Source organism: Buceros rhinoceros, unplaced genomic scaffold (assembly GCF_000710305.1).
Source record: "Buceros rhinoceros silvestris isolate BGI_N320 unplaced genomic scaffold, ASM71030v1 scaffold13726, whole genome shotgun sequence".
Lineage (NCBI taxonomy): Eukaryota > Metazoa > Chordata > Aves > Bucerotiformes > Bucerotidae > Buceros > Buceros rhinoceros.
This window is the reverse complement of record NW_010419413.1, coordinates 56,172-67,269: the sequence shown is the minus strand read 5'-3', so window position 1 is coordinate 67,269 and position 11,098 is coordinate 56,172. Positions and strand designations below refer to the sequence as shown.

Sequence of the window (11,098 nt, the reverse complement as noted above, 5' to 3'; positions counted from 1 at the left end):
TAATCAAGTTTATGGCTGCTTTACAGTGGTGGAGTCATGCAAAGCAGCCTGAGAGTACCCATGAATCTGGCCCATTGATTATAAAATCATTCCATTGATATATTAACCAAATGTAAGGACCTAAAAGACAGCAATTCATGGGGACACTTCCAGTTATAATGTGTGTAAGTTAATATAGGATGCAACTGAGATCTATTCATCCTTGAAATGGCCCTTTTTTAATTCTTTAAGTTGCAAAAATTGATAGAGCCCAAGACAGCCCTGAAGAAGTGAGAATGACTTGGGGTCAAAAATTGAGCAATGACCTGAAGAATTTCAAGTTACACAGCGGCAGTAAGTGCTGCACCCGCCCCCCACCCCACCCCCAGCCCCACCTTTGACATTCAGTGTCTGTGAATTAGCCCAGATTCAGATCATTCTTAAATAGCATAATCTAAAATAACCCTGTAGTTTGCAGTAGCGACCTCACTGCCCATGGCATACTAAGTAAGAATCTAGCCACCTATAAATCTGAGTTAGGGTATGGGCATTGAGATAAAATAAACACTTGTGGGATGGGAGAGCGCAGCTTACTGCTCTATGTTTATTAACGTTTTAGTAGTAAAGGCTTAAATTTCTTGATCAATTAGTTTTCTATAGCTTGCATATATTGGTCTTCCAGTTTAGAAGGTTGGGTAAAACCTTCTGATTGGTTATGGTAAAACAACAGTAATCCAAGGTCACGATGCTTTTGATTTTCACCATTGGTAGGGTAGATAAAGATTGGAATACATTGGAAACAGAGAGTTCAGTGCTGGTCCCGTTAGTCAATGAGAAAGTTCCCATTTGCTTTTGGACAATGTCAACTGACTGGCAGTGAAAGGTGTTTCTGTCCTTGATGCTTACTTTGAAAATCACTTTACACTTCCAGACTTGCTGTTGCCTTCTGTGACACTCTGGGGCCACTTTTTGTGCTCTGCTACACATGCCACTGGTATCCCCATCACCAAGTCTAAGTCCATGGCAACAATGGGTGTTTCAGCTTGCCTGTTATCCAGGATGCCAACAGAAAGATGCAAGATCTAAGTTAGGCACCTTTAGCACACGACCAAATTGTAACTGCAATACAAGTGCTGGGATTCTGTTCAATTGGCGACTCTTTGTTATTCATCCTAATCCAGGGCAAATCAGGATACAGAAAAAAATAGCTAGAGCATGAATTTGCAGTTTCCTTTTCTTCCTTTGTGAGAGACACAGAACAAGCCTGAATGGAAGATAATACGGAGTAATATCATGTTTTCTACTCAGAGACCAGGCATCCTGGTATTCTCAGTTTGGAATTCTACTTGGGAAAACCCTTGAATTGTCTGTTCTTTATCAGATTTAAAAAAAGAGAGAGAAAAAGAAAAAAAGAAAAAGAAAATCCTACATCAAGAACCAAAAATTTATTTTGCCTTCAGACCCTTTATGGGATTGTAAGTCAGAAAAGATTTCATGTAGTGTGCTTCTTGTCCTCTGTGCCAGGACCTTCACTGCATTCAACAGGACGTCGTTACAAAACCATTTCCTATATGGTCCTCCTTGTTCCCTTGTTAAAAGGCATATGTATTTGATCTTGAACTGTGATTTCCCATTCAAGTGATCAGTCACTGATCTACCCTCCCCACTCCTATCCCCTTTTGTTTTTACAGATTCTCTTTTATTTTGATATAGTTTTTACTGTCATTTTCACCATTGAAATTGCTCTGAAGGTAAAGTGCCCATCTTCTCTACCATTACTGTTCACAAGCTTACTAGTTTTCTGCCACTATCTGTTGCTAACACACACACCTGTTTGTTCCTGGGTCACGCTCAGTACCACTAACCCGATTGTGCTTATTTTTCAGATCCTAGGCAATGCAGACTATGTCTTCACTAGTATCTTTACATTAGAAATTATTCTTAAGGTAACCAATCTGAGCAATACACTCGTTTTCTTTTTTCTTTCTTTCTTTCTTTCTTTCTTTCTTTCTTTCTTTCTTTCTTTCTTTCTTTCTTTCTTTCTTTCTTTCTTTCTTTTCTTTCTTTCTTTCCTTCTTTCTTCCTTCCTTCCTTCCTTCCTTTCTTCCTTTCTTTCTTCCTTTCTATCGCTCTCTTTTTTCTTTTCTTTTCTTTTTAACCCTGTTATTATCTCTTCACAAAGGGTGGTTTATCTTTTGATTTTAACTTTTCAGTAGTTGCTTTAAAAAGTCTCCTGTGAAATTTTTATAATCAAACTTGTAATTTAGGGCCTATATCAAAATAATGTTTTTTAGGGGAATTGCAATGAAAGGATGATGAAAGGTTTGAAAAACTAAGAGGGGACCAAAAAAAAAAAAAAAAGGCCATCACCCCATAAATTCCTCTCTCTACCCTGGCCAGTCTTTCCAAAACTGGATTTCTTTGCTGTGCAAGGAACCCTGAGCACATACACCTCCTCTTACACATGCTGCAACCCAAAGAAAAGGTCTCCATTCCACACAAGTCATGAGGCTGGGCCAGAAGGCAGCCGATGACTTCTGCAAGGTTACAGGGTGCACAGTCAAGTAGGAGACAGGGAGCACAATGCAGAAGCTCACTTTGTAGGTGTGGAGAGGTAGCCAAGAGCACAAATCACTGAAATATCAAGGATGGTAGCTCCAAATTAATATTGCTGCATTGCCTGCTTGAAACTGGGCTTTCCGTCTCCCAGGAACGTGCTCTATACCAAGGAAAATGTGCAGGAGAATTGTTTAGCTCAGAAGAAAGTAAAAATAGGCTGCCTTGTTCTTAACTCTAATTTTCCCAAATTGGTTGGCTAATAATTTAAATAACAGTAATTGAGCAAAGTTCTGGCCTTCTAAATACTAGGTTCACTTGGCAGCTTGATTTTTTTTCTCGGCAAGCTAGTTCTAAGTGCTGGCAGGCAGTACCTTACAGTTGCTCAAATCTTGCAGTTCAAGACCCTAATAACAGTATCCATACTGAAGGCTGGCAAGCAGGGTGGCCCCTGCATATTTTTTGTAGAGAAACGTGCTTTTTAATTTGCCTTAAAATCACCAAAGCCATAACGTTCTCCAAAGAGATGTACAAGTTACACTGGTGTGCAGTGTGCATCTGTGTTTATACAATAAATCTGAACATGCACATATCAAATGGCTGATCGAAAAGGCCTATAAAAAAGGAAAACATTTCAACAGCAACATTTAAAAATAAAAACACAGTTCAAGACACCTCTTTGAATTTACGGTTACTAATTCTGCTCCCACGGAAGCAAAAGGTAACACTCCTAATGACTTCACTGGAAACAGAACCTAATCCAGCCCACTGACCTCTTGCTCTGTTTTCATCTGGGAAGTGTACTGCACAGCTCCTGAGCCTTCCCAATGCCCTCCGGTTAACTTCAGTGGATTTAGGTCAACACCCCTGGATATAGTCTAGGTTCAAGAGGGAGAAGAGTGCAAGGACTACAAATGTTTAAGAAATCCTTCTGTTCTTATCCTGTCAGTTTCTGCCTCATGAGTGGCTTGGTTTCTCAGTGCATCTTCCTCTGATGCCTTGCACTGAGCACAATGGTTTGCATAACAGCAAAGTTAGTGTAAATTGTAAGAAACAAATTAATAAATAGTCATAGGATATTCAAGGCTATAGAGAAACAAGCTTCACCTGCCTTCATGTAGCTGATGACACCTGCAAGCCTCACACTATCATGGTGGAGTTTGATGAATATTAGCAAGGTGACCACCAAGGTTTTTTAATTGGCATCCAAAAAGCTTGTTCAATGCCCAGGTGGGAGGTAGGCATAGATTATACACTCTTTGAGAGTCTCTTCTGAGATAACAAAATCTCTCAACAGGCTTGAGAGAATCACAGTTTGTATAGAACCTAAACTCAGCAGAGCTTCCCCTCCTGATTTCAATGGTGTCTCCTTTCTTTCAAGATTGCCATACAAAATCTAACCAGTAAAGGGCATCTTTACCATCTTTGTTATGGCAAGAACCCCTCCCCTCTTCCCCAGTTGAATGTGTCTATAAGTATAAATTCTAAGCCAACACCAGAGTTTATACTTCCTCCCCTTCTAAGTTCTGTCTGACTGGTGGATAGTCAGTTCCCTGGTGTCATGGATGTTTGGTGAAAAAAATAATCTAATATACCACGTGCCCTTCCACCCTCCTCTGAATAAAGCTGTCCTTCATAGGCATGGCTGGAAACCACTAGTAGGTATGCTATCCTGAGCTATTAGTGGAAGCAAGAAAACTCCAGTGTGAAGCTCTAGTTCACACTTCTCAGCTGGGAGTCTGGCTAGAGCTCGTCATTGAGGAACAGTCCAATGGCCTCTGCTTCAAGTTACTTTAGACATCTAACTTAGATGACATTCAAAGGACCAAGTTTAGAAGCCTGTGTTCCTAACCCAGGTAATGAAGGGACATTAGCAAATGTGGGGATGGGGTTTCTCCAAAACCGGCCACATTAGGTCACTCACCAAGTCTAAGGTAGGTGCTACAAACACCCCCATCACCTAACACTCTTTAACCATGCCGAACTTACTTAGTCACTTTCTTTAACTGAGCTCAGTCCAAATTCTGAGCTCAGAAGTGTTTAGGTCTGCCATTGTGGCTGAGACCCAGTTACTTAATCAAAATCTGGAGATGTGACATCCTCCTCAAAGTCAGCAGGTTTTCAATACCCCTTCATATCCAGATGGGGCAGAGAGTCCCTTGTTAAATATGTAAATTTTTTTCCTTCCTTTGCTGTGTGATGTTCATTACTATCTCCACAGACAAACCAGTGTGTCTCAAGGAATCTTATCTTGGGCGTTGTGAGGAAAACCAAGGGGAAAATGCAGCTTCTTTTAGAATAAAAATGGAGGAAGCAGGATAGGTTTAGGAAAAGGGCTACAGGATTAGAGGACTAGAAGGAACAAATTGAAGAGAGCAGGAATTTCTCCTGTTGCTTCAGTTCAGCTCTAAAGCATCAAATCCCTGAGGAGTTCTGTTTTTTCTTCACAGAGGGAAGAGAGCTCAACTGTCCACTGCAGCTGGTCTAAGCATTGCAAAATATTACAAAAGAACCCTTTTTGTTTTCTATTTTTTATTCAATTAAAGAGGCCTTTATATAAGCATCATACACAAAAGTGTCCTCATCCACTAAAAAAAAAAAAAAGTGGGGAAACGTATGATTGCAAAGAGTAGTTTTTGCAAACAGTCATTTCCACTGCTTTGCTGATTCTAAATGTTATGTACTCTACACACTCGAAGTGCATATTTTCCTCACTGAACTTAGTAATGGCCCTAGATAGGTCTTTCATAGTTATCTTACTGTCTTCTTCACTCTTTTTTTTTTTTTCAATGGGGACTCAACTTCTCCTTTGAGGTCTGGGGGTAAATTGTCTGCTATGTTAGAATTACTGCCCCTCCCCCATTATATACTCTCAGCACAACCAGATGGGTTTGGTTTCTGAACAGATGCTAATGGCAAAGTGTGTTTGTGTCTTCATGTGCCTTCCTGCAGATGACCGCATACGGGGCTTTCCTCCATAAGGGCTCCTTCTGCAGAAACTATTTCAACATCTTAGACCTGCTGGTGGTCAGCGTTTCTCTCATCTCCTTTGGGATCCAGTGAGTGAACTATTTTCAACTGGTTGGTTTTTTGGGATCCTATGAACAGGTTGGGAAGTGATACCTCAGGCTCATTGTCTTATCTGGATAAGATTTTTCTCATGAGCCTGAAAGTATTTTTCTCAGATGATTCAAGACCATTAAAATTCATTCTCCAGAGGGAGGCAGTAACTGGGAAATCCTACACTAGTGACCTGGAGAGGGGATCTTCCAGAAAAAGCAGATGAGAACAAGTAATTTGGTCCATTGGGAAACATGACCTTTGTTCCAAGATCTCCGATTCACTGTTTCAGCTCAGGACAGTTAAGTGACTAACTGTTCCCTCCTAGAGCTCTCATAACCTCTTTGGAAAATGGGGTGATTATGTTCTGTTAGTTCCTGAGATGTGTGGATCTTGGTCAATGGAAGACCATGAAGCACTTGGAAAGCATCTGCATAAGAATCTGCAGAATACTGGTGGCCATGACAGTTGATCTTGCTTCTGTCGTGCTACTTTGTGTTGGTTGATCTGTCAATTTGTTTATTAAGCTTATAGATTTAGTTGACTGTGTGAAACTCTATATGTCAGATAGGGAGTTTCCTAAGTATTATCACATCTAGTAAGACATAAGCTCCCAAATGTTACCATTACAGGTTAGCAGGTCACATACGTTATGTTTCAGAGCTAAGTCAAGCAGGAGGATTTGTCAGGGCTAGTGGGCTTTCAGTCAAGGCCTTACGAATGGCACAAGCACTTATTTTGACCTGCTCTTTCTTTCTTACGGACCTAACTAGACTTTTCATATGTTAGCAATCTCAAAAACAGTAGGAGGGCCTGATGTCATACAGCACGGAGATTTTCAGTCAGGAAAGTCTTGGAAGATGCAGAGAGCCCTGTTGTAGTACATAGTTGTGTTCAGTTCTTAAAACTAAGTACATAAGTAATCCTGATCAATTTCGTGGGAGTTCCCACATCCTTGAATTTATGTACACACTTAATTGATTTGTGAGATCAGAGGCCAAACACATTGCAGGTTCAAACTTCAGATGGATGGTATGCCTTTAATGCTGGAGTTGCCTGGAGTTTCCACTCTTCTGTGAATATTTCAGTGGAGTGCTTCTTTGACCGTTATCTGGAAATGTCTTATCATGACTATATCTTGGCATATACCCATATCATAGGTATCTACAGAGCATTTGGCAGTTTGCCCTGCTTAAAGAAATACCCTACCTGTGTTCCATTTCCTTCATTAATACAACAGAAACGGTGAAAGCCAGGAGGATGCATACTGAGCCTGCCCAGATCAGGAAGCAAGATGTATGAAGATAACATCAGAGAGTAGTTTCCTTGAAGTGCCATAGCAAAGAGTTGACTCTCTAAATCCTAAGCAGTCTAAGGTTATGTAGGATTTCAAGCAAGAAAGAATGCGTGAAATCCATCTGCCCTTGCAGCACCCCCCCACACTGCTGTATCTCTCAAACCTTAACAATACTTTCTTCCAGGTCCAGTGCCATTAATGTGGTGAAGATCCTTCGTGTTCTGCGAGTCCTTAGACCACTGAGGGCCATCAACAGAGCCAAAGGACTAAAGGTTAGAAGAGTACCAATGCATTCTGTAAATTACAAGTTCAAGAACTTTTGCAATGATGCAAGTAGCTTATCAACAGAATCACAGAATGGTTGAGGTTGGAAGGGGCCTCTGGAGGTTGTCTTGTCTAACAACCCTGCACAAGCAAGGGCTACCAAGAGGAGGTTGCCCAGGAACATGCCCAGATGACTTCTGAATATCTCCAAGGAGGGAGACACCACAATGTCTCCGGGCAAACCTGTTCCAATGATCAGTCACCCTCACAGTAAAAGTGTTTCCCAACGTTCAGATGAACCTCCTGTGTTTCAGTTTGTGCCCATTGCCTCTTGTCCTGTCAGAGGACACCATTGAAAAGAGCCTGGCTCTGCTGTCTCTGCACTCTCCCTTCAGGTGTTTATATACATTGGCAAGATTTCCCTGAGTCTTCTTTTCTCTAGGCTGAAGCTCTCAGCCTGTCCTCATGGGAGAGTTGCTCCAGTCTCTTAATCATCTTTGCGGCCCCGTGATGGACTCCTTTTAGTATGTCCATGGCTCCCTTGCACTGAGGAGCCCAGGACTGGACACAGCACTCCAGGTGTGGCCTCACCAGTGCTGAACAGAGGGGAAGGGCTACCTCCTTTAACCTGTTGAAAGTACTTTGCCTACCACAGCCCAGCATAATATTTGTGTTCTTTGCATTGAAGGTTTGATGTTCAACTTGGTGTCCACCAGGACCCCCAGGTCCTTTTCTGCCAAATTGTTTTCCAGATGGGTGGCCCAGCATCACCACTAAGGTTAAATGACGTAGTTTGCTAAGGTTACAGATGGTCTCAATGTAGCCTTGCTGTATCAGATAAACTCCTTCCTGTGGGCTGGTGGATTCCCACCTATGTAAGTCGGTGCTGTTGGAAGTTTCGGGGATCTGAGCTCTGGTATTTTCCTATCCCTTTCTGCTTGCTTCTTAGAGTACAGTGAGAAACATAGCTGGATGGTCTTCTCTCCTGTTTCCTGAGACATTACTTAATGGGCAATAGTAAAATGGAGTTATTTTATTTATGCTTTTAGTCTTGGGCTTCTTCCTTAGCCAGAGCAACTCAGAACAATCCTGCAAGTTACTTTTGTTCCTATCTTCCATTTGCAGCATGTTGTCCAGTGTGTGTTTGTCGCCATCCGAACCATCGGAAACATTGTGATTGTCACCACTTTGCTGCAGTTCATGTTTGCCTGCATTGGAGTTCAGTTGTTTAAGGTAAAACCATTGGACCCATTCATTCATCCATTACACTGAGCTATATTATGGGGTAGGAATTAAAACAGCATGAAGAAGCCTGTGGAAGGGAAAATGGAGTCTTCTGTGTGAAAGTCAAAACATTTGGGGCACTCTTAGCGTTACCTGGCTCCTGCTACCAGCAGTTCCCCAAAACTGGACCAGACATACTCAGAACTCCTGCCCTTCATCTGTAATTGTTAGAAATCATCAGTAACACCAGCAAACTTCTTCTTCCCCAAATAACTTGTAGCATGACAGTGCCAGGGAGGTGAAGGGGGCTGTTCTAAAGGATTGGTAGTAGCAAGCTGTCTACTCCTTATCTTGTAGAGGAAGGGGCATGCCAGATAATCATGAGAGATTATTCATTCACTTCTTTATTTCTGCTTTTATTCCGTTGCCCTTCACCACTGTTATGACAACTAGAGTTCTGCAGCACTCAGTGGTCATGCACCTCAGGACATACACATAAAAGTACTGTGCAAGCAGATGAAAGCCTGTGCTCTGATCTACACAGATGCAGGCAACTCTAGACCCAGTTTGCTCACATCTACCTGCAAAAGAGCATGCAATGCAAACATACTCACAGGTGGTTAAGCAGGTAGTAAACGCATTCTCCTTGCTGCATGATTTGCCCTAACCCTTGCACTGTCAGGAAAGGAAGCTTCATTCCTCTTCCTTCCTTTTCAAGGGCAAGCTGTACAGCTGCACTGATAGCTCCAAGCAGACGGAAGCAGAATGCAGGTGGGTCTGACCTTTCCCAGTTAGCCCCTTTCAGTGGCCACCCACTCTCAGGGCCTCGTCCTGGAAGTGCAGTTCTGCCATGTTCTCTCTCTGCTCTCCATCCACAGAGGGTACTACATTACCTACAAGGATGGTGAGGTCAACCAGCCAATGATACAGCCCCGAAGCTGGGAGAACAGCAAGTTTGACTTCGACAACGTCTTGACTGCCATGATGGCCCTCTTCACTGTCTCAACCTTTGAGGGCTGGCCAGAGTGAGTGCTTCTTGGACTGGTGCAACACTAGCAGTGTCCTCATTGATTTCAAAAGAGACAAGTCAAGTACAGAGCATAGTGTTTCCCATTCTAAGTATTTAAATAAGTCTAAAGCATTAAATGTGGCAATAGTAGCAGCAGTCATGGTAGTATTATGTACTTTGTTGTTTCCTCAGGGCCTGCAGGAGTTACTGGTCCTGTACTTGTAAACAGTGCACAGCACTGTCTCTAGCTTTTAAAAAGCGATTGCCTGTAGTAGCAGTGATAGCAATATTTTTTACAAATATTACGTATACAAATGGATATGAAACGCCTGTCAGGCACTTACCAGTATTTCTAGGTATTGCAAGCTTCCCGATGGAGCCAGCAGGGCAGTATGAAACACAGTAGTCCTACCTCTGCCTTATGGGCAGACACAGCACATCTTACCAGGCTGTGCTGGCTGTGCCACAAGGGCCAAGGACTCTCACAGCTCCGCTCTGTCAGACTGACACGCACATGCAGGGCATCAGGGGGCTGACCGTGACGTGTGACTCCAGGTGATGCCAACAGCAGTGTTAACAAATGTTAAAAGTGCCGAGATCCCCTTTTTTAACAAAACTCTGTTCCAAATAACACAGACTCTCCTGTCTGCTATTAACTGAAGGGTATGCTTTTGTTTTAAATTTTAATTGTTCAACTGTGAAAACGTTTCACCTCTGAACAGGTTCAAATGAGTAAAGTTAGTAAGATCCATGTCTTCCGTTTTGCAAGAGTTTACACCCCATCAGTGAAAGTCTGTGCACCTGTGAGTGAATTAATTTTGATACAAGTAGAAGGAAAGCACAAAGTTGAACTTTATAAAATCACCTATAAGGCCTCAAGGCAGCTGCAGATTTTCTCTGCATTGGGCTCCTGTTTGCTTTCAGGTTGCTGTATAGGTCCATTGATTCCCACATGGAGGATGTAGGACCCATCTATAATCACAGGGTTGAGATCTCCATCTTCTTTATTATCTACATCATCATCATTGCTTTCTTCATGATGAACATCTTCGTTGGTTTCGTCATCGTCACATTTCAGGAACAAGGAGAACAAGAGTACAAGAACTGTGAGCTGGACAAAAACCAGGTAATTTACAACAGCTTACTGTCACTAAAGGTAGAAAAAACATTGAGGACAAGCATTTAAAAGAGAAATACGTACAGGGAGGAACATGTGAAGATTGCCAACAAGATAAAACTGGCTTCACTGCCATCTTTCAGGTAAAAGTCAGGTAAAAAAAAAATCTTGCTGTAAGATTTTCTCAAGGGATATTTACTTTAAAATGTGTGCTGTACAGTTTGGTTCACTGAGATTAGATAAATATTACAGCATTGTCTGGCCAAAGTAAATGCGTATGGAGCTCTTCAACAGGTAGGATGTGCGCATTCAGATTATGACCTAAAAGATATTATTCTACCATGCATTTTCATTTCAGTAAAAAACTTGAATCACGGTATTTTTATTATATTTGAAGGTAGCTGACCGACCCGCTATTTTCATTTTGATTTTTAAATCTACCTTGCCTCTGTCACAGCGCCAGTGTGTAGAATATGCCCTGAAAGCCCGACCCCTGCGGAGATACATCCCTAAAAATCAGTACCAGTACAAAGTTTGGTATGTGGTCAACTCTACCTATTTCGAATACCTGATGTTCGTTCTGATCCTGCTG

At 42.0% G+C, this 11,098-nt stretch overlaps 1 protein-coding gene across 1 annotated transcript in view; it reads left to right on the top strand.

Annotated features, from left to right (window-relative positions):
• Positions 1-11,098, top strand: part of LOC104495870 (voltage-dependent L-type calcium channel subunit alpha-1C) — a gene marked incomplete at both ends in the record, with an annotated part of 71,330 nt that overhangs the window by 4,099 nt on the left and 56,133 nt on the right. The window contains 8 exons of the mRNA XM_010138907.1: positions 1,671-1,730; positions 5,488-5,594; positions 7,077-7,164; positions 8,282-8,389; positions 9,099-9,151; positions 9,259-9,405; positions 10,314-10,515; positions 10,964-11,097. Of these exons, the coding sequence (XP_010137209.1) occupies positions 1,671-1,730; positions 5,488-5,594; positions 7,077-7,164; positions 8,282-8,389; positions 9,099-9,151; positions 9,259-9,405; positions 10,314-10,515; positions 10,964-11,097 (899 nt within the window). The remainder of the gene's footprint in view (positions 1-1,670; positions 1,731-5,487; positions 5,595-7,076; positions 7,165-8,281; positions 8,390-9,098; positions 9,152-9,258; positions 9,406-10,313; positions 10,516-10,963; position 11,098) is intronic.